Below are 26,388 nucleotides of genomic sequence, written 5' to 3'. Positions count from 1 at the left end.
ATGAGTTGCAACAAATCCCCCCCAAAATGAAACAAACACTCAGAATGTTTTGAAAAATAAAAAATATACGGAATCAAGACAACTACAAAGGCGAGTTTTGATGAAAGTGCAAAGTTTGGTTGGTTTGTTGGGTGGAAGATATGGATGTCCGTGAAGCTAGGTGATCCGTCGACACTCGCCTCCAATAGCTTGTAGCATGCTTCCGTTTACAAGGCCTAGACTGTGCAGCTAACATCCTCGAGCCCCGTATGGGCATGCGGCATGGGCATGCGGTGGTCTTACTGCTCGGACATAGGTCTCTCTTTGTTGCTCTCGGTTGCTCTCTGTATTGGCCGAGTGTTACTCCATTGCTTGTCCGCTTGTTCTGTGTCAGCGTTGCACAGCTGTGAGCAACCATCACGAACACGCGCCAGGCTGCGAACAAACAGGAAAATTACATCACACCCATCATGCGATTTGAATCATGGGATTTGGAGTATTTATGTCACAGGCGACACACCTAATAGGAAGCACTGCAATATTCATGTATGCAAATCTAGCTCCACCGAGCATAGGAAAAGAAAGGAAGAAAGGAAAAATACAAGGGACGGCACTCGTGGCCGTAACAGTTATTATCAGCCACGACAGTGGGGCTGGTATGGTTTCTTGTGAGTGTGTGTCATCATGGAACTATACCCCAGAAGTGGTTTTGAGTACTTGTCAGGTGTTTATTTGTTGGTCTCTCTCTCTGTGTGGACAGATTTTGTCACCACGGTAGCATCAAAAACTGAAACTTTACCGGTTGACATCAAAATGAAGGCCGAGTTCAAAAATGGGTGTGATCCAAGCGGGAGCCGACAAAAAAGGCGATGATGGTATGAGCAGTGCACTGATGCTTGATTTTCCATTTTTCACTGGTAAAATGGCTGTAGAAGATGCTTCACAATCATATTTGAGGACTGTGGTGATGATCTGTGCAAAGCAACAATACGTCATGGCAACTCTTTGAAAGTCCAATATTAAAAAAGGGACAAAAGCCTCCTGTTGTATGCGGTTAACTTGACTGCAGTGGATATAGAGTACCTGCACCAAGGCTGAGCAGTCACAATGGGAGAAAACTCAGCAGGTCACTGAAGAAGAAGAAGAATAAAAATAATATATATATATATATATATAAATAGCTTTCACTCCTGAATGAGACACGCTTTCCCATCCCTCAACTGTTGCCATGCCATTGGGAGTGAAATATTATACTCATTATTATACTTATATTAAACTCGCTCAGTCATATATTTTTGTAATTAATTTACATTATTGGAACTATAATCTGGCTCCAAATGCTCAGTGAAAGCCTACATTTTCCTCCAACTCAATCTTTTTTTTTAATGTATTTTTATTCATTTGTTTTCGCTTTTTCTCTGCCGTGGGCTAATTTGTCTCATCCCTCACTGTACTCCTTCAAACGCTGTCCTCAAGTGCCTGATTCAATTAGTATTGTAATTAGCTCCACTGCTGCCACCCACACTTGCATTGCAAACATTACAATTAGCTCCGATTTAAAGTAACTAGACTGCCGATACGAATGCTACCCAGCTGCTCTCAAACCAGTGTGCCGCACTGCTGCAAATAATGGAAGACAATGGCGAACACTGTTTTCACCAATTAGCATAAATGGAGTGGAGGAGGGGGGATGAATTGATTCAACAACCTGTAGCCAATACTGATACCTCAAAACCACCTGTAGCCAATACTGATACCTCAAAACAACCTGTAGCCAATACTGATACCTCAAAACAACCTGTAGTCAATACTGATACCTCAAAACAACCTGTAGCCAATACTGATACCTCAAAACAGCCTGTAGCCAATACTGATACCTCAAAACAACCTGTAGCCAATACTGATACCTCAAAACAACATGTAGCCAATACTGATACCTCAAAACAACCTGTAGCCAATATTGATACCTCAAAACAGCCTGTAGCCAATACTGATACCTCAAAACAACCTGTAGCCAATACTGATACCTCAAAACAACCTGTAGCCAATACTGATACCTCAAAACAACCTGTAGCCAATACTGATACCTCAAAACAACCTGTAGCCAGTACCGATACCTCAAAACAACCTGTAGCCAATACTGATACCTCAAAACAACCTGTAGCCAGTACTGATACCTCAAAACAACCTGTAGCCAATACTGATACCTCAAAACAACCTGTAGCCAATACTGATACCTCAAAACAACCTGTAGCCAATACTGATACCTCAAAACAACCTGTAGCCAATACTGATACCTCAAAACAGCCTGTAGTCAATACTGACACCTCAAAACAGCCTGTAGCCAATACTGATACCTCAAAACAACCTGTAGCCAATACTGATACCTCAAAACAACCTGTAGCCAATACTGATACCTCAAAACAACCTGTAGCCAATACTGCTACCTCAAAACAACCTGTAGTCAATACTGATACCTCAAAACAACCTGTAGCCAATACTGATACCTCAAAACAGCCTGTAGTCAATACTGATACCTCAAAACAACCTGTAGCCAGTACTGATACCTCAAAACAACCTGTAGCCAATACGGATACCTCAAAACAACCTGTAGCCAATACTGATACCTCAAAACAACCTGTAGCCAGTACTGATACCTCAAAACAACCTGTAGCCAATACTGATACCTCAAAACAACCTGTAGCCAGTACTGATACCTCAAAACAACCTGTAGCCAATACTGATACCTCAAAACAACCTGTAGCCAATACTGATACCTCAAATACTGATACCTCAAAACAACCTGTAGCCAATACTGATACCTCAAAACAGCCTGTAGCCAATACTGATACCTCAAAACAACCTGTAGCCAATACTGATACCTCAAAACAACCTGTAGCCAATACTGATACCTCAAAACAACCTGTAGCCAGTACTGATACCTCAAAACAACCTGTAGCCAATACTGATACCTCAAAACAACCTGTAGCCAGTACTGATACCTCAAAACAAGTGAGGTCTCCAGACCATAGTTCAAGCAGAAGGCCACTCACGTGTAATCCGTTCTCAACGTGGTCAAAAATCCTAGTATGACGTCTGCTATGACGTCAAACATGACGTCAGTTAATCCTCATATATATAGCAAGGGTCTACGTCACCTCTCTCTCTCTCTGGCCGATCATCGCAGCAGCAGCCCACGGCAGTCCATCTCCCTTGAAGCCGGCCCGAAGCGTTGTTTTGCTCCACATCTGCAGACCGAATCAGCATCCTCAAGCCTTCTCCACCCGCGGATATTCACCACAGATTTCAACGCTCTCCACTCCATCCCGGTATGTCGAGTCCCGAGCCAGGGCTGTCCACGGACAGCGACGACAGCTTAGACATCGCTTCCCTGTTCCAGACCGGCCACGGAGCGTACCTGCTTCCCGAGTCTTCTGATGAGGACGCCGGCGAAGTGGCTGGATCTCAGGCTGCACAGGCTGCTAGCATAGCCCCAACGAGAAGGCCCAGCACGCGTTCCCGTGGCACGGGGCGCGCCACTGCGACGGCCCGTGGACGCCCAAGTACGCGTGCGAGCGTGCCGGAAGGAGAGGCCGCTCGGCGCGGACGCGCGAGAGGCCGCGGGCGAACACCAGCAGCCGCCCCGGGAGCCGGGAGCCGCCGGGGAAACGCAGGCCGCGGGGCCGCCGCGAGACGCCTCGTCCCTCCCGGTCGCACTGACCCCCAGGCCGCCGCCCCGGAAGCGGAAGCGGCCCCATCCGTAGCTCCGCCGAGCCGACAGGGGTCGTCAAGAGCCATCCTGCTGTCTCTGCTAGATGCAAGCAGAGCAGTAGAAGCCCGTCTGAGCGCCCTGGAAACCCCGGCGCAGCAGCCGATCCTACCCCCGCCCATGCAGCAAGCCGATATGCTCCCCGCCACCACCCAACCCGCCCAGATGAACACTCTGGCGTCCGCTTTGCCTGCCAGCCCATTCGGTATGTCTTTTGTTTCTCCCTGTGCTGATATTTCGCCCAGGCTAAGGTCAGAGATTTTAAAGGGCAGAGACATCAATTTAGTTAGCATACTCCTGCCATCTCCCGAGTGTAAAAGGAAGGCTACGGGTGACCCAGATGGCCCCGTTTATTTAAAGTCGTCCGACCCCCGCCTGCCCAAAGACCTGTCCTTATGTGACTTCCTGAACACGTTCGGCGTCTACCGTGACGTGATCTGTGAAGTGTATCCAGAGCGCCGCCATGAGCTAGACAAATACATAGCGCTAATAGTGGATCTCTACTCCAGCCACGGTAAACTATTTTACCAATATCATAAAGCGTTCTCTGCTAAAGCCGCCCTGATGATCACTCGGGCAAATAGGCGGCTCGACTGGTCCGTCATGGACATGCAGATATTCATGAAGCTGGTTAGCGGGCGGCCGGCGAACACCTGCTACTCATGCGGCGAACCGGGGCACTCCGCACAATTCTGCCCAAAGGCGGCCTTTCAATCCGGCGCCGCCCCCTCCCAGGCGCCCGGCACCAGCGGGTCCTCCCAGGCAGGCAACCAGGTGCGTAACTCCAGCGTCAACACGTACTGCAAATATTTCAACGAGAACGTGTGCACGGTCCCTAACTGCTCCTTCCTGCACTCATGTAGCTCCTGCGGGGACGCCCACCCCCGCTCCACCTGCCCGCGAAGGTACCGCCCCCCAAAGCTGACCCTCAAGAGGGAGAGACCGGGCTTTCGGCAATACTAAAACGCCACCCCTCCACCCCCATCGACGTCCCAGCCCTAACACAGGAGCTGTCCCTTCACCCCAACCGCCCTTTCGTCGACTACCTGCTGTCAGGCCTCTCCCAGGGGTTCAGGATAGGCGTAGTCAACCCCCCCCTGGCCCCCCACATATCAAAAAATTTGCAATCCGCCCTCAAGGAACCCGAAGTAGTCTCCCAACTTCTCGCCAAAGAACTATCCAAGGGATTCCTAATCGGCCCCTTCAAGGCCCCCCCCTTCCCGGTGTTCCGGACAAGCCCAATAGGCATCGCCACGCGCAAATATTCCGGCAAGAAAAGAATGATAATCGACCTCTCGGCACCCCGGCACGGCCCCACCTCCAGCATAAATAGCCTAATTCCCCCCGAACCCTTCTCCCTCCACTACGCCACAGTAGACCACGCCATCCTCCTTATTAAGTTTGCGGGGAGAGGCGCCCAGCTCTCTAAGGCCGACATCTCGGACGCCTTCAAAGTCATGCCCATCCATCCCTCCCAATGGCCGCTGTTCGGAATCAAATGGGAGTCGAGGTTCTACTTCGCCGTCAGGCTCACGTTCGGCTGCAGGAGCAGCCCCGCCATCTTCAACTCCCTATCAGAAGCGTTATGCTGGATCCTGCTGAACAACGAGCGTCTCCCCGCCGTGCTCCACATGCTGGACGATTTTCTGCTGGCGGACCCCCCGTCGGTCCCCTCGGCCTCCCTAATTAAACTGAAGGGGGTGTTCCGAAGGCTAGGCGTGCCTCTAGCAGAGGAGAAAACCGCGGGCCCTGCGTCATCACTCGAATTCCTGGGCATCAACCTCGACTCCGAGCTCATGCAAGCCTCTCTCCCCCTCGAGAAGCTCACCCGGATCCGTGAAATCGCCCAGGCTCACACGTCCGCCACCCACGTCACCAAACGGGAGCTCCTGTCCCTCCTCGGCCACTTACATTTCGCCATGCGCATAATTCCCCAGGGCCGCTCATTCATTTCTAGGCTGCTCAACTTGGCGTCCTCAGTCCCCGGGCTCCTCGACCCGGTCACCCTCGACGGGGGCTGCCGGTCCGACCTCCGGTTCTGGTCTCACCTGTTATCGGACTGGAACGGGGTTTCCTTCTTCTACGAGGACGTCGTCTCGTCGGCCGACGACCTGAAATTTTTTACAGACGCGGCCCCGTCCGTGGGCTTCGGGGGGCTTTTCGGAGCCCGGTGGTTCACCGGCCCATGGCCGCGGCAGTTCGCCGGGCTGGACCAGTCCTCCGCGCTGTACGAAATCTACCCAATAGTGGTCGCATGTCACCTGTGGGGAAGTCTCTGGGCAAGGAAACGGATAGCCGTAAAATGCGACAACGCAGCGGTGGTTGACATAGTCAATAAGGGGCGTTCAGCATCCCCGGACATCATGCCTTTCGTACGGCGCCTGACCTGGCTCTCAGTCGCCCATAACTTCATTATAGTAGCCCAGCACCTCCCCGGTCACTCTAATATCCTTGCTGACCATCTCTCCCGTTTCAATTTTCAGGCGTTCCGCAGACTCTGCCCCGAGGCCGACCCATCTCCAACACCGATTCCCCCATTCTCCACCCTCACCCTCTCGTAAGCCAGCCCTTCCCCGTCCTACCCCCTCACCACCACAATCCCCTTCTCACCAATCTACTCCACACTGCCCAACTCCTTTTTTGGGGGGGGAAAAGAGAAGAGAAAGAGAGAGCAAAAAGTCAGGGTAGTCGCGCCAAGGCAGCCAAGTAGGCCAAGCCGGGAAGCGCCAAGCTAAACTCTAATGTACCAAGATCGAAGGCCCGACCGAGTTAGGAGCGCCGGCCGCAAATAGCCGTTAGCCGCTAAAAGGTCGAAGGCCGGAAAAGTACAATCGCGAAGCGCCAAGGCGGCCAGGTAGGCTAAGCTGGGAAGCGCTATCGCGAGGTGCCCGACCGAGTTGGGAGCGCCAGCCGCAAATAGCTGTAAGTCGCTAAAAAGGTCGAAGGCAGGAAAAGTACAATCGTGAAGCGCCAAGGCGGCCAGGTAGGCTAAGCTGGGAAGCGCTATCACGTGCCCGACCGAGTTGGGAGCGCCAGCCGCAAATAGCTGTAAGTCGCTAAAAAGGTCGAAGGCAGGAAAAGCAAGATCGAAGGCCCGACCGAGTTGGGAGCGCCAGCCGCAAATAGCTGTAAGCCGCTAAAAAGGTCGAAGGCCGGAATTGTGCAATCAACTACTGGCGCCTGCAGATCTCAATTAACCTCCGGTAATCAGATCTTCCTTTTGGGGGATCTCCTAGCCCATGCAGGCGCCCTCCTCTGCCTCAAGAGCAGCGCCACTGGCCAATGGAGTCAAGCGCCAAAGCATTTGCCATGCACGCCGATTGCTAAATAAAGTTTGTCTAATCCTACCAACTGGCCTCTCCTGATTGAAGTGAGGTCTCCAGACCATAGTTCAAGCAGAAGGCCACTCACGTGTAATCCGTTCTCAACGTGGTCAAAAATCCTAGTATGACGTCTGCTATGACGTCAAACATGACGTCAGTTAATCCTCATATATATAGCAAGGGTCTACGTCACCTCTCTCTCTCTCTGGCCGATCATCGCAGCAGCAGCCCACGGCAGTCCATCTCCCTTGAAGCCGGCCCGAAGCGTTGTTTTGCCCCACCCACCTCCCCAGTCCACCACCAACGAGTCTTGACTCCTGATCCCCCACGGGGGGGGGATCTCCTAGCCCATGCAGGCGCCCTCCTCTGCCTCAAGAGCAGCGCCACTGGCCAATGGAGTCAAGCGCCAAAGCATTTGCCATGCACGCCGATTGCTAAATAAAGTTTGTCTAATCCTACCAACTGGCCTCTCCTGATTGAACCTGTAGCCAATACTGATACCTCAAAACAACCTGTAGCCAATACTGATACCTCAAAACAACCTGTAGCCAATACTGATACCTCAAAACAACCTGTAGCCAATACTGATACCTCAAAACAACATGTAGCCAATACTGATACCTCAAAACAACCTGTAGCCAATACTGATACCTCAAAACAACATGTAGCCAATACTGATACCTCAAAACAACCTGTAGCCAATACTGATACCTCAAAACAGCCTGTAGCCAATACTGATACCTCAAAACAACCTGTAGCCAATACTGATACTTCAAAACAGCCTGTAGCCAATACTGATACCTCAAAACAACCTGTAGCCAATACTGATACCTCGAAATGTACTGGGATTGGCTCTGATTCCTAAACTGCATCTCTAATGTAAGTGAATGGTGTGAATCAGGGTGTTACATGTAATGTACAGTATGAAATGCTGTATTCTACAAGCTGTTTTCTTCCAAAGATGCACTGTTTATCTCGGCTGTTAAATTCCATTCGGCATCAGTTACCATAATGCAATCAGTGTGATATTATTGAATACACGTGAATAATCAATACTACATCGGTTATGAATGGAAAGTCCCCTAACAGTTTAATCATTATGCACACACACATCCAAGATAATAAGCTGGACTATCGCTCGGCTACGAAGAAGAGGCACTGTCTTCTTCATAGCCCAACCTCCCTTCTTATTTACGCCGACTTTCCACTCGTTTGTGGCACAAGTCTCCCCTCTGTGACTTGGAGAGTGTTGACGAGCAGTGGAGAAGGAGGTTGGGGAGGAAACAGATGAAGTGGTTTAGTCTAATGAGGCCTGTCAACAGTGTTCTGCCTATAAACAAATAGGGCTGACAGATGACAGCGTGGCAGCACTCCTCTCAGTCTCTCAGGTAAACCACCTGTCGACGTCACTTTGCAACTCCAGGAAATGTGTGGCTCTGCTGTGTCGGGAGAGCTCTCCACCACTTTCCTTCTCATTAGCATATTACTATCTCTCCCTATTTCTCTCCCTCTCTCTCTCTCTCTCTCTCCCTCTCTCTCTCTCTCAGTCAGTCTATCTGCTCTCCCTATTTTCCTCTCAAACAGAAGCCCACATGTTTTTAGGGCATCACGGAGAGTCATTAGTCATTATTTTCTCTGTTGTCTCTCTTCCCACAAGTACACAGACACACACACACACACACACACACACACACACACACACACACACACACACACACGCGTGCGTACACTGTCGCTTGCCAGCCTCTGCTGCTGCACGAGAAATTATGAATGATGCTTGTGTCTCTCTACAGGGGCTGCAACTAGGGAAGCGGCGACCATAGAGCTCCTTCTTTGTCTATTCCTTCTCTTAAAGTATGTTCTATCCCCGGCCCATCAATCACAGTTTATCCCAGTCAGTCATCTAGTAACACGGTGGTGCCGTATCGAGATCAGCTGCCTAATTTGTGTCGGTGTTGCACAAGCATGTTTTGTGTGACAAAACATGCTTTCTTTTTTCTGTTGTTGTCGTTCATACCCCGGCACAGTGGGACCGCCCGCCACGAAATGTTTTCCATTTCTTAACCTCACACCAGCATGGATACATGGCCGCATCCCCGCGGCCACTCACTCACTTGGGTTTAATTGGTAATATTCATTCAGAAGTCTGCTCAGCGCTTCACAAGCTGTTTGACTTTATAAGAACATGTCAGATTAGAGAGTTATTTATACACAAGAGCCAGAAGAGGAGGGAGGGCAGAGGGGGACTGCTGAGAGAGTTGGGTCTTCTGCAGTCCGCAGCACATTGCACATCTCTCGTCTTTAATCCAGCTGTGGATATCAGGCCTGCAGGCTACAGAGGAGCTGCAGGAGAAACACCACACGCCCTGAGCCCATGAGCCAGATTAAAAATGGCCGCTCCGCTGTATACGGATCTAAAGCTATATGACAGGGTGACGAAGATTTCCAACTCGGGTTGGAGGATTTCCAAATGGCACAAGTCTCTTTTTTTAATACAGCCAATATAATCGGAGCATTGTGCAATGTGCTGTGTTTGCATGCCTTTCGCCTCGTTATGCAACGTGGCATATTGTCACGGTGACAGTTTCATAGTAGCCTGTTTGCTGTTTGAAGCAGTTAAGTGTAAGTCAAATTGTTACTGCTAATGGTGCTACAGCTGATTGAGCGTTCCTCTTGTTAGCAGCATTTGATTTGATTTTTATTTGGATCTCTTTTAGCCTATTGGCTAATCTTCCAAGAGTCCATATTAAAACATTACAAGATACAATAATCATGAATACAACATACAATATTACATTACAGCATGCAATAATCATACAAAAACAACATATCACACACACACACACACACACACACACACACACACACACACACACACGCACACACACACACACACACACAGACACACACACAGGATGCGCCTGCATATACAATGCATATACAATGCACATACCCATATACATACATGCATTGAGCGCTCAGAACATACAGTTTAGTTCCTCTTGTAAGCAGCATTGAACACTCAGAACATACAGTTTAGTTCCTCTTGTTAGCAGCATTGAACACTCAGAACATACAGTGGAGTTCCTCTTGTTAGCAGCATTGAACGCTCAGAACATACAGTTTAGTTCCTCTTGTTAGCAGCATTGAACGCTCAGAACATACAGTTTAGTTCCTCTTGTTAGCAGCATTGAACGCTCAGAACATACAGTGGAGTTCCTCTTGTTAGCAGCATTGAACGCTCAGAACATACAGTTTAGTTCCTCTTGTTAGCAGCATTGAACACTCAGAACATACAGTTTAGTTCCTCTTGTTAGCAGCATTGAACACTCAGAACATACAGTTTAGTTCCTCTTGTTAGCAGCATTGAACGCTCAGAACATACAGTTTAGTTCCTCTTGTTAGCAGCATTGAACACTCAGAACATACAGTTTAGTTCCTCTTGTTAGCAGCATTGAACGCTCAGAACATACAGTTTAGTTCCTCTTGTTAGCAGCATTGAACGCTCAGAACATACAGTTTAGTTCCTCTTGTTAGCAGCATTGAACGCTCAGAACATACAGTTTAGTTCCTCTTGTTAGCAGCATTGAACACTCAGAACATACAGTTTAGTTCCTCTTGTTAGCAGCATTGAACGCTCAGAACATACAGTTTAGTTCCTCTTGTTAGCAGCAGTGTCAGTGTGTCAGTCGTCCTAAGAACTTAATTTATGCAGAACTAATCCTGTCAACCCCATTGATCAGTGACACAAGCCTAGAGGTATTGAGTATTGATTAAGGATTATTTAAGGCTCCTTATTTACAAATGCAGCACTTTCCAGCTAAAGAGGACTTTTTCCTCATAGCTGTAAGGCATGTAACCTGGCCTTGGTCACTAATGGCTTCCTCCTGTCTGTCATCTCAGGGCTGAAGGTGCGTGAGGTGATGATCAACGTGTCCCGTCAGCAGGTGGAGGACTTCCACGGCCCCGAGGACTACTGGTGTCTCTGCGTGGCCTGGAGCCACCTGGGCACCTCCAAGAGTCGCAAGGCGACTGTTCGCATCGCCTGTGAGTATGAAAACATTAGTGTGATCACTGCTGCTACGGAAAAACTCTATTCACCTTATGTAGAAGAGACAGTCTGGCTAGAGACACAGGAAGTGTAAACACAATCGTAAGTTCTGATTGTGTTTACACTTCCTGTGACTCATAAACCTAGTCTGACTCATATGTGAGTCAAACTAGGTTTGACCAGGTGAGTCAAACTAGAGGTAGAGCGGTTGAGCAGGTAAAACCGCTTGCGTTTTGAACAGGAAGTCGTGACACAATTGGTCAAGTGGACGGGGCTGCATAAGGTGAATAGTGAGTTTAGTTTGCTGTTGCATCACAAAGGAGCAGCCACGTCTGGTGCCATCTTGGAGGTTCATTGGGGAAGTAGCAGTGTGCAAGTAATGTAGAAATATGTAACAGCCATGCAAGAAGACGTGATGGTTAGCTGGACAGATGCTATGATTTGCTAGCTAACAAGCTGACATTATCTAAACAACACAATTGTTCTGATTTATCCAATCAGCACAAAAAATAACTACGTAGGTCTATTCAATTGCTTTGAAATGGCATGAGTCATGAGTTTGCAGCTGTTCAAATCATTGTTGCCCATGACCTGTGGACCTCTAACATGGCAGCCAAAGGGACTGTTATGCCACCCGTAAGCCATTGTGTTGAATGTAATATTTGAATTGACCCTTGCTGACTTGGGCTAGCTAGCTAGTAGGGGTGTCACGATACACTCAGTTCACGATACGATACGTATCACGATACTGGGTTCACGATAACGATACGATACGATACGATTTTAACAACATTTTTTTAAACTTGAATAATGACAATATATGACTGGAAAAGTAGTATTTTATTTGAAATGCACAAATACAAAACATGCTGTTGTGGGAAATTGTTATTACAATAACAACTAGAAAAAACATGAGATTGGAGATAAGGCTTATCTTGAAATAGAATGAGTTACTGTACACCGTCACTTAGATTTACTTTGAACTAAAAGGTTTCTCAGCAGTATAAATTCTCATTATGCATCTTCAGTTTTTCTTCAAACTCAAACAACAAGACTTTTCTTAGTCTATTTTTTATGCATCTTCAGTTTTTCCTGTCAAGTAAACAGTTTTGCCAGAAACTCAATTGAATGGTTTCTCTCCTGTATAACTTCTCATGTGTCTCTTCAGAGACTTGTTCAACTGAACTACTTTCCACACATTGAACTTCAACAAACAAAGACGTTTCTTTGTCTATTTAAAAAAAAAAAAAAAAAAAAAAAAATGCGATATGAGATTTCATCTCAACGATACATATCGTGACGTTTTACTATCGCGAAATTTCGTGGGACGATATATTGTGACACCCCTACTAGCTAGTGTATTAGCTGTGATCCATTGAGCTATCCAGCTATCCCTGGCTTCTTCTCCTTGTCCCTGTCAGCGAGCGTAACTTGTCGCAAAGCAAGCCATCACAAAGCCCACCCAGTCAGAGGGAAGATGTGATTTGAAATGACTCTCTCCTCGAATTAGGAAACACAGCCCTCTGTGCAATAGAGAGCCGCAGGGATGACGTATTTTTGTAGGCTGAATGCGGAAGTCCCGAACTTCCTGGTTCAACACTGTTTCTATGGGATTTTTGAATGGGTTTTTGGCGCGATGCTTCAAATAAGGTCTCTGGGCAACGCAAGTTTAATCAAACGCGAACCAAGGTTCAGCGGGATAATCTTCACACATGAGGACCACTTTCATGAGTTTTGAAGCGTAAATGCGAGCCCTAGAGGTAAAAAGCTCGTGCTAAGCTAATCCAGAACTACACACTGTCGCATAGGCTTCCATGTCACGTCAGCACTCAACCTGGACTTTTGTTGATGTGTGCACTGATTACCCCGGGCTGAACGGGGCTGAACCAGGTGAGGGAAAGAGAATTTCCGTGTTCGTCCTTTGAGTGATGACGTTATTGACGTATATATCCCCATCGACTCAACAGTGTAGTCCCATTTAGCCGTTTGCTAGCTAGCCACCCTTTTAACGGCACATAAAAGCTTCAAAACTCATAAAAGTGGTCCTCATGTGTGAAGATGATGTTACTACCATCTGGTTCGCGTTTGATTAAGCCAGCGTTGCCCAGAGAGCTTATTAGAAGCATCGCGCGAAAAACCCATTCAAAACTCCCATAGGCGAAAACTGTGTTGAACCAGGGCTGTTACCATCGATGATTTCCGGACTCGTTACTGCGGCTCTCTATTCACAGCGGGTAAGCCAATCACAGAGCTGCAGAGAGCCGGGTTTTCTTCCCAGCAATGCAGAAACTCGAAATTCTGATAGGCTGACACAGTGGATGCGTCATTTAACCCTTCACATTCCAGCACAAACTGAATAGGCAGGTTTATTTCCTCTGAAACATTTGGTTGATATGTTGCATGTCAAATTGTGAGTTAATTAATAACATAAAATTAGAACATTTTTTTTTTATGTTAAAGGAACACTCCGCCCATTTTCAACCAGCTTTGTATCATTAGAACATCAGTAGTATATCAGAAAACTGTAAACGGTTTTGAAGTCTGTCATTTAATTTGACAGTTATTGAGTGTTAAAGTGTGGACCAGTGACATCACTGGTCCACACTAACTCAAATTAATAACTCATTAACTCAAATCAACTCTCAATAACTGTCAAACTATTCATCATTCATCTAGTTTACAGTTTTCTGATATACTACTGATGTTCTAATGATACAAAGCTGGTTGAAAATGGGCAGAGTGTTCCTTTAAGGCCTACATATAGAGGTCCCTGAAAGTTCACCTTATCATCAGCAATCATTCATCAATGTGGAAGGAAGGAAAGGAAAATTCTGATGATGTAATGTGGAAATATTTGTCTGCTGGTATTTGCATTTGGCGCTGTGTGCACTTTTGTACTGTGCACCTATATAGCCTAGCTGCCAGTTGAACTGAAGGATTTAATGCAGGCATAGCAGTTCCCTATAGAGCTGGCTAATCACATGCTACAGTGATTCAACAAGTGATTTCCCCCATGTTAGCCACTCGTCCAATTTCATTCTCGTGTTGATTACAGCCAATCGGAATCAAATAAGCTTATTATTTTCTAATCTACAGTATGTGGTGAAACAAGCTTTCATTATGTGATTGCTATCATCATGATTGCTATCAGCGTATGTTTCAACCTCTGGGTTTAAAAAGAAGCTTATCATCAGACACATACATTTCCATGACACCTACTACAAAACCCATAACCTTCACCAACTCAGAACAGCTCTTACGCTACGTTCACACAGGGCACCTACGCCTTGCCTTGCCTTGCCTCAACCCACGCCTACGCCTACAGACCTTGAGCTGCGCGTGAACCTATCACACGCTTTTGCGATCACACTGCACGCCTATTCCACGCTGAACCTGAGCCGAGTTACAAGCGCCTCTCCTCTCTCCCGAGTGTTTTTTTTGGTCACGTGTGGTCCCGAATTATCATGGGTAGGTAAAATAAATCTGATATATTTAATGTGCTATTGATGCTGGATATGTATAACCAGGTCTCGTTCTTGGGTCACTGTTGTCATAGAGAACTGGATGCTGTTGTTCTAAGTGGATTAACTTTTCATTGTCCATCTTGCTTCTTCGGTCTCTATTCTCTCTCCTGAAGATTTGTTTACCGACGGGGAGAAAGCCCCACGTTATAGCCACTCGTCAATCACTCTCTCTCTCTCTCTCTCTGCTCAACATTGTTGTAGTAACACCATTTTATTTTGAAATTCAGTTGACTTTGCCATTTCCCATGGATATTGTTGCGTTTTTCCTTCATGGCTTGACAGAAGAAGTCTGCCTTCACGCGCCTAGTCGGCTTGAAAATAGAACTCACGCCTAAAGATAAAATCGGCGCAGGTTAGGCAAGGCGTGGGTACACGCAGGGTTCATGCTCAGGCGCCCTGTGTACACAGCCTTATTGACTAAAAAGGACGCCTATTTAAAAGCGTGGGTAAAGGCAAGGCGTAGGCAAGGCTTGGGTGCACTGTGTGAACGTAGCCTTATGCTCTTACAATCACTCCACTGTCACTCTCTCCTCAGCACCAGTGTGACTGGGTAGCTAGCTCCGTGCTCCATAACATCTCTAGTATATAGTAGACCTACCCTGCACAGCTGTTGGGGAAAAAAAATACAGACTAAATCTGATCCAACGTTCTGTAAAATTCTGTCCAATATATTTTTTCTCACATTCCAAACGGCAAATCAAATGTAGTTATCTGTTACTCTTGCATCGTAAATTCTCTGAGTGATTGAATAATTGTAACCATATGGAACTCAGCTGTTGAAATGAAATTTGGGTGCTACAAATGAACAGCCAAAATACTTCTGGAAGCTTGATGATGTTGGGATTATCACATGTCCAGCCAGCTCTACATGTTTAGATCCTGTATAACTAGGGGAAGTTTCATGATCCTAGCATACATGAAACACCTGGGGCAAAATTTCAAAAACATAAGATCATCAAACTGAATTGTGTGAACTGTCTGTTTTTGTACATTTCCAAAAAGTGAATGTTTTCAAGATACAAGGTTTTCACTAGATACTGGATACCAAAGGGCGCTACTTTAGGATGGGCAAAATAGGATCAGTCTGTATAGTCGGCTACGCACATGAATGTCCAGGATGATCAGAGCAATCCTCAGAGGCTTCCTCCATCCAATGTCTCCTCCAAACCACCTTGTCAACAGATTAGCCAGCACAGCGAGCCTCTCTATCCCATATAGGCTATAGTGGGTTTTGAAGGTCGTTGAGTGCTAAGCCGGGGGGCAGGCCGACTAGCGTTAGCGCTGAAGAAGATTGAGGCCAGACTGACCGTAGCACTTGACACTTGCCTCTTATCTCCCCACGCAGACCTGAGGAAAAACTTTGAGCAGGACCCCCAGGGGAAGGAGGTGCCAATCATGGGGATGATCGTTCTGCACTGCCGCCCCCCAGAGGGAGTGCCTGTGGCAGAGGTAAGACCGGCGCTCCTCACTCCTCCTGTCCCACAAAGAGGAGAAGCGTATGGACTCCCACAGAGCAGCAGAGATCTACATCTACTTACTCTGCAAGAGGAACTCTCTGCCTCTACAAGATATAGCCTAGAGACGGTCAAGCCTATTACTCAGCTCTGCTTTCTCTGACCTTTTAGACGTTGATATTGTTGTGTTAGACACCACCGATAAGCACATGGACATTTAGGAATGAAGGTGTTGGTTCCAAAATGAGATATCCACCACTTGGGAACAAGTGTCACCTTCTCACGTTAAATGATTTAATGGCACAAAATGAAAAGAAAGGATAAAGGAGGTGGTTAACTTAGGTCACTTGGTTAGTGATAACATCTAAACAGACTCTATCCTCTATAAATGAGCCATATAACTGTAAATGATCAAAATTCAGGCTTCTCTTTTCTATAGAAAGCACTTTGATAACTTACAGTGAAATAAACTATCCAAGTCTCCACACTCTCTCCAAGTGCCCACTGTCCCACTTCATAGCTCGTCCAGTCGTAATCAGTGTGTGAACAATGAATGTGTCATTGTCTTGATGTGTGCTGGGAAGAGATTTGGGTTGAGGTCAACCTCTGGCCCTTGGCTTTGTCAATGATTCGACGTGGAAATGGCATAGTGATGTCATTCCAGGCGCCGCTGAATTTACACAGGGGATAAGAAATAGTTGAATCTGAGCATTGAATCACAACCTCCCATCTAGTCCTTTGTCAACACAAATGAGTCCAGCCACAAGAAATGTGAGTGAATAATGTCGAGAGCACTGGGCAGATATCTGCAGCTCGGTCGATTTCCGCGCACCTCGTCCATGAAATATGGAGATGGCAGCCGTGAGTGTGGTAGTGTGAGGTTTCACTGTGCTGCTGCTGCAGGATGGTGGCTAACAAACACCTCTCAGGCTCCAATAGAATTTGAGCCTGTGGTTTTTGAACGCAGCTCTTCTGAAGGGTGTGTTTGGAAATTCCCCTGGTCAGCAATGATGTCAGGGTGCGTTAATGAGACTCCAGTCACTCGGAATGGGATCAATTTAGTATCATGTGGTTAAAACAGTTGATATAAGCGAGAGCCTTTGCAAGAGTGTCTTTCCAACTCTCAAAACCTCATTTGTCTGAGCGAAAGCCTCTGCTGACTATACTGGAGTTCACCACCACTCTTTCCTATCCAATTATCTTTATGGTCATACTATACATCAGATCGGCAATACGTCATTTTGTAGGCGGCACATGTTCCCGCCCCCTTTTAGGGGGACAACACAAGCCCGTTGACTTCAATGTAAAATAGCACTACCAAAAAATATATATAATAGAAAAATAACAGAATCAATCTCGTTTATTAATGACCCCAAAACACCATGACATGACAATATATCACAACTCGTCTGGCCACAGAATGGGCAAGATACTCGAAATATTACTTTGACCCATATAAAATCATGTGGCTCATGTCACATGTGACGTTTTTTTACAGCCCCGTGACTCGTCAGTCTAATGATGTTGTAGGGGAGCCCAGCGTCATTGTACCCGGCTACTAGCCGTCACATGTGACACGAGTCACATGATTGTACATGGGTCAAAGTAATATTTCTGGTATATTTGATTATGGAAGAAGTATTTTTTCTGGTATATTTCGTCATGATGGCTGTTTGATGCCATATCGTTCATCCTCATCCGTATCATATCGCTGGGGCTGGCGTCTGCTCCTGTAGCTGTTCCTATACCTGCTTGCTCTCCTGGGCATTGAAGGTATGTGGACGTCCAACCGTGAACTGGCAGAGCTAGCGCGTTGGTATATATAGCCTCGCTGGCATTGGGGGTATGACATCAATGCTGATGTCATAACGTCGCAGCTTCGATGATGTCATGTTTGTCCGATGATGTCATATTGCCTATAGTCTGGCATTGTCTGGCTGGTTATGACATCGTCGGTGACATGTGACAGGTCACATGATGTCATAAATCCCATTGTGATGTAATCATCACTCGATAGATCCAGAAACGGCTTCCAGGGACCTAGCTGCATGGGCTCGGAGGCCCAGAATATTCTCCGGGGGTGGCCAGCAAATTGGTGTTGACGCGGAGCCTTTGTAACAGCCACCCCCTAAAAATAAAAAGGTGAACGCGGCATTCCATTGTGCTGAAGCGTCAGGCCCCAGGCCTGTTGCTATGGTACGGGCATCCATGGTGTATCAGATATGAGCCAGATATCTATCAGATATTTATTATATTAATTACAGACACACTGCATGCCAAAAGATATAGCCAGTCTTACAATATATAAAGGAAATAGCATGAAACAATGTCATGTTGAGCTCGGTTCATTAATTGGGAACATGCAGGCGGAGAGGCTGCACACACCTGTTTCCTTTCTCGCCCTGCTCCTCTCATGCTGCTCTCTGCTCCGTAGCACAAAATGAACAGTCAACACTCTCAGTCTCAGAGCCCGCAGGATTTCTTTGAAACGTCCGTGAAAACGTGGCAAAGTCAGTTTATCTCCAGTAGCCTATATGCTGTCGTTGTGTTTGGACATTCCAGGCATTCCAGCTCATCAGCGTGACACGCTAATTAATGAATGCTTTGATCCACATCACGTGTCTGTGCCTCGGCTCGGCTTGCATATCGCGCTGTTGTTCTGTCAGTAATCACGTGAATGTGAAAAGGAGAGAGAGAGAGAAAGACTCTCAGCTCTCTCAGCTGCTGCCTGCTGGAGCCCCGATCTGCTCGCGTAAATTGCAGGTGTGTGTGTTACAACCAGGGCCGTAGCCAGGGATTTCGGGCCCCATGAAAGGATATCACATCGGGCCCACGGATGCCGCTGTCCGAAGGGCGTTGGCGGAAAATTTTGGCCATTTGAAGCCCAATTTAGAGGAATATCTCATTTTAAATCAGAGAGTTCCCCAAACTTTTGAGTAGCCAGTCAGATTGAAAAAGTAGCCGGATCATGTTCGCGGCGTTTGTTCCAGTGGTCCTTTTCCCAATGAATAAACAAACCTCAAATATGTATCGATGAGTGTGACAATTGAAATAATACCGAACAAATATTGTCATGCCGTAACCCAGGAACTTTGATGATAGAGAGGGCCACAAAAAAATGTCCTCGCCACCAGAGGGCCAGATTTTGCTGAGGGTTGGGGGCCGAACGGCGCTGGTGCGGAAAAATTTGGGGCATTTGAAGTCAGGTTTAGAGGAATAACTAATTTTAAATGAACAGTTGTGATGTCATTATTCAGTCTTAAACACCAATATTTGATCCTTTTCTCACTCACTCCTATGTCACCACTTACTCTCCCTGCAGGGCTTGAAATTAGCTTTTTTGGCCACCTGCCAATATGGCTGCTAGAAGTTACCAGCCAATTAGAATGTCCACTAGCCAAAATGTTTTTCTTGAAATAAACCAGAATATGAGTGGGTTAGTTTAAGTATCAGTAAGTGGCCCGGGATTCTCAAAGCCTGTGTTGAGGGTCACAGGAACAAAAATGCACTCTTGAAGCTAAATAAATCCAAAACCAACAAGTTAATTATTTACATTTTTTACTTCAATGTAGAACAGTCATTTCTTACACATGAGATTACTTTTAGCCTTTTAGTCATGAAGATTATTGAAAGATATTCCATATTCCAGACTGAAATGTTATAACAGAAGTAGAGTATTGGCCAGAATGACATGAACATTTGGACACTTATTCAGCGGGTATCTTGTATGTTGCGTTCAGGTGCACTGTTATTTTTTTTTATTTTTTTTTTTATTTTTTTTTGTGTGGGCCCCTGTCAGTCAAGGGCCCTTGGAATCATCCACACTTTCCCCCGTGAAGCTACGGCCCTGGTTACAACCCTCGTGTGTTAGAATTCTGAAGACGTGAGCTTTTAAAGCCTAAATTAGGAAAGACTCACGGCCACGGGAATCAGGATGATGAGATGATCGCATGTCCAGACCAGCAAGCAGCAGAAACTCCACGCAGTCACTGTGTAAAAGTTCAGCCTTGCTCTCTGAATGAGTGAACCGCTGCGCAGTGAGCAGGCAGGCCGTCCTTCAGTCACTCACTGCAGTGTTTAACTCATTGAGTGCCAATGACGACAGCTGTCGTCAATTCGAATACTAACGTAGAGTGCCAAAGACGATAGCTGTCGTCAATTGCCTTTTTTGACGGTGGGACGTGGATCAAAGCCTTATGTATGTCCTGTACAAATATTGTAGCTATTGAAGCTGTATATCCTATTTTACGGACTCATCAGGTGGCGACAGTGCTCTCCAGATTAGAGGAAGGTCCGGAAAACAGCCTGAAAAAGCCCCGTGATCAAAGAGAAACCGCTCATGCTGCAGCCCAGAGCCATATAGATTGCTCTGGCTGGAGCTGACGGTGCCTGCGAACAGCAGTCAATCCGCTCCCACAACTGAGCCCCTCTGCATCTGTCTGTCTGTCAGCATAGTTTCTCCACATGATTAGCCACTAGAAAAGCAGCAGCCGACACTGAAAAGCCAAACCTTTCCCTGCAGTCCGGTGTGGCTTTTCCATGTCGCGCTGCCTGGGAGGCGGCGCACAAAAAGCACTCCGAAAATAGACGCTGTGAGGCTGTGTGTTACTAGTGTGGGGAGGAGTTTGCAGCTGAGGGGGGGAGAGGGGGGTGGGGCACGCAGGGCAGCACACAACTACACCACGTCACTACATCAGAAAATATTAGCTAGAGTCAGTGAAGGTGCTTGAAATGCTTCATTTCACAAAAGGCTGAATATCTCAGCTTCTAGATGGAAATGCCTGTTTTTGCTGTTTTTGACCTATCTTCTCCGGCTGATAACTAAAGAACGGAAAATGGTATCAATAAACTTTTTTTTGCTGATGATACAATAGAGTCTCCTTGTTCTTTTTGCGTGTTCGGTGTTTACATAGTAATATCACACAATATTCTGTGGGCCTCGAGAAATCACTGAAAACGCTCTGAAACTCTGGCACTGGGAGCGTCCGTTCTCCAAAAGTGGCTGGCACTCAATGAGTTTAAAGTACCCTAACTAGATATTATTATGATTTATTTAGAGAAACGCCGCGGTGACCGCAATGATGAAAAATCCATACCGTCACAGCCCTACTTATGCTTAGAATAATGTAGACTTTAAACTGGATCAGCTGGTGTCTGCTGTTAACTGAGCAGAGTTGACACACACACACACAGACACAGACAGACAGACAGACTCCTGTTCCATATAATTTCAGATAAATCAACACCAAGTTCCTCCTGCACAGAGCAGATATTTTAAACCTGCGAGGAAGGAGTCCATGTGAAGCCCACATAATAAGTTTCTTTTGAGAGGTTGCTCTGAAAGAAAGTGTGAAATGAACAACCAAACTAGAAGCTTGTTTCAACTTCCTTGACTTCCTTGAAAGCCTTTAATCCTATAGGAATCCCCTTGATCTACTGTAGCTCAGGTAGACAGCTCAGACTATGGCACAAAGGGGAATCAACTAATGTTTTGCGCTGTTGCTACAAGCTGTTCTCCGTCGAGCCTCGCAAAGTCGCTGCCATACTACTCAAAACCAAGTTAGCATTTAACACCGTTCAACCCCCTGCCTCCTCCGTACTTAGCATCTGCCTGGTGCTTCTGTTGTCTTCTCAAAGGTCAGAGAGAGTCCCTCTGCCTGGTGCTTCTGTTATCTTCTCATAGGTCAGAGAGAGTCTCTGCCTGGTGCTTCTGTTATCTTCTCATAGGTCAGAGAGAGTCCCTCTGCCTGGCGCTTCTGTTGTCTTCTCAAAGGTCAGAGAGAGTCTCTGCCTGGTGCTTCTGTTGTCTTCTCAAAGGTCAGAGAGAGTCCCTCTGCCTGGTGCTTCTGTTATCTTCTCATAGGTCAGAGAGAGTCTCTGCCTGGTGCTTCTGTTGTCTTCTCAAAGGTCAGAGAGAGTCCCTCTGCCTGGTGCTTCTGTTATCTTCTCATAGGTCAGAGAGAGTCCCTCTGCCTGGCGCTTCTGTTATCGTCTCATAGGTCAGAGAGAGTCTCTGCCTGGTGCTTCTGTTGTCTTCTCAAAGGTCAGAGAGAGTCCCTCTGCCTGGTGCTTCTGTTATCTTCTCATAGGTCAGAGAGAGTCCCTCTGCCTGGCGCTTCTGTTATCTTCTCATAGGTCAGAGAGAGTCTCTGCCTGGTGCTTCTGTTGTCTTCTCAAAGGTCAGAGAGAGTCTCTGCCTGGTGCTTCTGTTGTCTTCTCAAAGGTCAGAGAGAGTCTCTGCCTGGTGCTTCTGTTATCTTCTCATAGGTCAGAGAGAGTCTCCAAGAGAGCAGATGATGAGATCCATTATTAAACCAAGCAATTACATCCCCCACAAACCCAAAGCCAGGAGCTCCTTCTGTTTATTTAGTTAAGATCAGACAGATGGGGGTGGAATAGTAATGTCTGTTTATTTGGTTAAAGGAGAACTTACCTCCAAAACACTTTTTTTCAGCTTTTAACCAATATATATGACTTTGGGGGTGATGTGTGAAGAATGCTCGTCAAAATTTCCACATTTGTGACCAAACTGTTGCCATTCTGCCATTTGTATCATTTTTCAGCAGCATAACTGGCATAAGCGCCCTCTAAGGGTGGAACACTGCTTTTTTTCCCCCCTCAAATGAATGGGATATTTGATACGTCGTGACGTCACGATGAACCAAAGACTATGGGATTTCAAGATAGTTACTCCCCTACTCCCCCTGTACCCTTTCGGCTCCTCACAACTCCAAGCCTATTCCCATGATGTCACTTGACCTGTTAATCACCTGTTAATTTATTACAATCGCCTGTTATTTTGCTACCAACTCCTATGTAACACAATACTATCAATAAACGCCACTATAATCATAAAAGGAATTGTGGCATTGTGTTGCTGTAAATCATTCCCAACCTTTTTCATACTAAGGGGCACTATGATGAGATTTGGTCTCTCGGATGCAAATCTTATTTTTTTATTTTTTATAGCCTAGATATGATTTTGTCCAGAATTCCATATAATTAGGTTGAGAGACAACGAATGCTGGAATCCTCTCAAGGACGACTGGTGGTCTTCTGTGCCCCTTTTCGCTGGGGACACGGAGCTGCTGCACTGACGCTCTGCCCGGAGGGAGGGAGGGGTAATTGTGTGTTTGCAGCAACACCATCAGCTCCGAGCCCCAGCACCAAAGTGAGAGCCTCACTTTCATCCCCGCCGTCATTTCCGCAAACAAATCTCATCGCAGTTTAGCGCACATGTAAAATATAATGCTATACTACGACATGACAACGTGACAAAGCTGCTCTAAACACATCGGCTACTACTGTATAATATCGTCACTGTGCAATGAAAGCAAGACCAACTTTTTTTGCGTAGGCGGAGCTCTTCACATGGAGGTCTGACTGTCACATACACTGCCCTGCGCTGCAGTAACTTTTAACAAGAATCCCATAAACCCATAAACGAAAATTTTAAACGGATTTCATGGCACGGTTTATCGCAAGTTGGACGAGGGAATGACGTGGAGAAATCTCGCATTGTGATTTACATGAGCGTGAGAACGGGGCGTTTGTCGTGACTATTGTGCTGTGCTGCGCTCTCGCGTCACTAATCTCACGTAGTAGACAAGACGCCACACACACACACATGGGAGAAAAATAATTAAATTTCTAGTTCGCCACTGAATGGCCAAATTTATATAACTTTCAACCATTTTGAGCAACGCTGTTTCCATACAGGCCACCAGCGTTGGCTAGTAGTAATGTCTGTTATTTAGTTAAGATAAGACAGATCGGGGTGGAATAGTAATGTCTGTTTATTTAGTTAAGATAAGACAGATCGGGGTGGAATAGTAATGTCTGTTTATTTAGTTAAGATAAGACAGATCGGGGTGGAATAGTAATGTCTGTTTATTTAGTTAAGATAAGACAGATCGGGGTGGAATAGTAATGTCTGTTTATTTAGTTAAGATAAGACAGATCGGGGTGGCATAGTAATGCACTGCCACATAGCTCAGGGGGGAGGTGGCATTTAGGAAGCACCAGGGGAAGCGGATGGGCGATGCCGGTGTCGGTGCAATTTAAGCTCGGGCAGTCACGGGCATGCATTGTGATTGGCTGTACGTCGGGCACGTCGTGGGATTAACGTGGGCAAAATGTCTGACAGCTTTAGATTAGCTAACAAGCTAACGCTAAGCTACTGATGTTATCAGACATGATAGACATTAAAAATATGAATCAGCGTCAGGGGGTTAGGGTTAGGGTTAGACCCTGTTGTGAACCCCGAGCTGAGCACATCCGGAAGGGCGAGTCGAATCTGTAGCCCGAGTAAAATCCATACCTACACCAGTCCCACTTTGTGTTCTCACCATATCTTTTCTGGTTAACCTCCGAGCTATCTATCTATCTATCTATCTATCTATCTATCTATCTATCTATCTATCTATCTATCTATCTATCTATCTATCTATCTATCTACAGTATCTATCTATCTATCTATCTATCTATCTATCTATCTATCTATCTATCTATCTATCTACAGTATCTATATATCTATCTATCTATCTATCTATCTATCTATCTATCTACAGTATCTATCTATCTATCTATCTATCTATCTATCTATCTATCTATCTATCTACAGTATCTATCTATCTATCTATCTATCTATCTATCTATCTACAGTATCTATATATCTATCTATCTATCTATCTATCTATCTATCTATCTATCTATCTACAGTATCTATATATCTATCTATCTATCTATCTATCTATCTATCTATCTATCTATCTATCTATCTATCTATCTACAGTATCTATATATCTATCTATCTATCTATCTATCTATCTATCTATCTACAGTATCTACAGTATCTATCTATCTATCTATCTATCTACAGTATCTATATATCTATCTATCTATCTATCTATCTATCTATTTATCTATCTATCTATCTATCTATCTATCTATCTATCTATCTATCTATCTATCTATCTATCTACAGTATCTATCTATCTATCTATCTATCCTCTGGAGCAGGGGAGCACAGAGCCGGCAGATAGCTCCCCTCCACTCTACCTGCTGCTGTCGTATGACACACTGAGACACAGCGAGTTCAAAGTGTTGGTGTGTGGGCATCTGTGTGTATGTGCGTGTGTGTGTGTGTGTGTGTGTGTGTGTGTGTGTGTGTGTGTGTGTGTGTGTGTGTGCGCGTGCATGTGTGTGCGTGCGCGCGTGTGTGTATGTGTGTGTTGTTGATAGGTTTGTGGTGAGAATCCACCGTTCTCGGTGCTTAGCAGGTCTCGCTGGCATGCTCCTCCATGTCCCCGGGGGCGGCCCGACAGAGGCGGTTAATCCATGTAATTGTTGATGAGATACGCAGTAATTATACTGGACTTGTGACGGTGCGATGCTAAAGCTAGTATAGCATGACTAGCAGAAAATGCTGCTTTCTTCATATGGCAGCGTATACCATGTTTGCACTGCATCCTCCTTGGGGCCTGAACGAACGACCAAGAGAGCAAGCAGGGCAGAGAAGCACAAAGTACCGGGGAAGGGGGGGGGGGGGGGGGGGGGGGGCAGAAGCAGCTGGCGAGGGCATGGGTTTGATCTTGATGGGCGCGTTCCTCATAAGTCTTCATGATGGCTGCTGTGTCTCTCCTTACATCACTCCTCTGTCCTCTAATTGCCCCTCGACCGCCACACTTCTCAGCATCTAATCATCGTTATGTCATCTGGATGCAGCGTGCGTACGTTGTGTGCGCTCACTCTGAAGCAGATGAGAGGAACCCGGCAGCCGCGCGGGCCTCGAGGAGGTGATCTCCGGCTGTGGTCCGAGTAATGAAATCACAGGGAGGAAACCCCGATGCCCTGGAAACCCCTCCGTCAAGGCTGACACTCATGACCCAGTCTTAATTGAAACAAATGTGCCAATTAGGCAATTCATTTCTCATATCCTCCGCCACACACTCGAGAGGCTAATTTGTATTTGTCCCTTCATCCAGCAGCGCCCCCTTCACCCCTTCCTCCTCTGTCCCTCTTTTTGTCTCTCTCTCTCTCTCTCTCTCTCTCTGTCTCTCTCTCTCTCTCTCGCTCTCTCTCTCTTCTCACTTCTGCTTGGTGAATCTTTTCATCATCACCACGGGGCTGTTAGCAGCCGTCAGACAGCTAATGTACAGCTGGGCCTCAAACAGTGCGGGGGCCAGCTTGCGCCACACGTTAATTGCCTCTCTCAAGTCGCAGATTTCCCAGGATAGAATTGAAATAAACACATGAGTGTGTGTGTGTGTGTGTGTGTGTGTGTGTG

General features: G+C 46.3%; 1 protein-coding gene across 1 annotated transcript in view; it reads left to right on the top strand.

Moving 5' to 3' along the window:
• LOC310784413 (netrin receptor UNC5D-like) overlaps window positions 1-26,388 on the top strand; it is a gene marked incomplete at both ends in the record, with an annotated part of 226,600 nt that overhangs the window by 133,966 nt on the left and 66,246 nt on the right. The window contains 2 exons of the mRNA XM_083645416.1: window positions 10,975-11,118; window positions 15,992-16,095. Of these exons, the coding sequence (XP_083501542.1) occupies window positions 10,975-11,118; window positions 15,992-16,095 (248 nt within the window). The remainder of the gene's footprint in view (window positions 1-10,974; window positions 11,119-15,991; window positions 16,096-26,388) is intronic.

Source organism: Poromitra crassiceps, assembly GCF_964638095.1.
Source record: "Poromitra crassiceps genome assembly, chromosome: 10".
In the NCBI taxonomy this organism is placed as follows: Eukaryota; Metazoa; Chordata; class Actinopteri; order Beryciformes; family Melamphaidae; genus Poromitra; species Poromitra crassiceps.
This window is presented reverse-complemented; position numbering and strand designations above follow the sequence as displayed.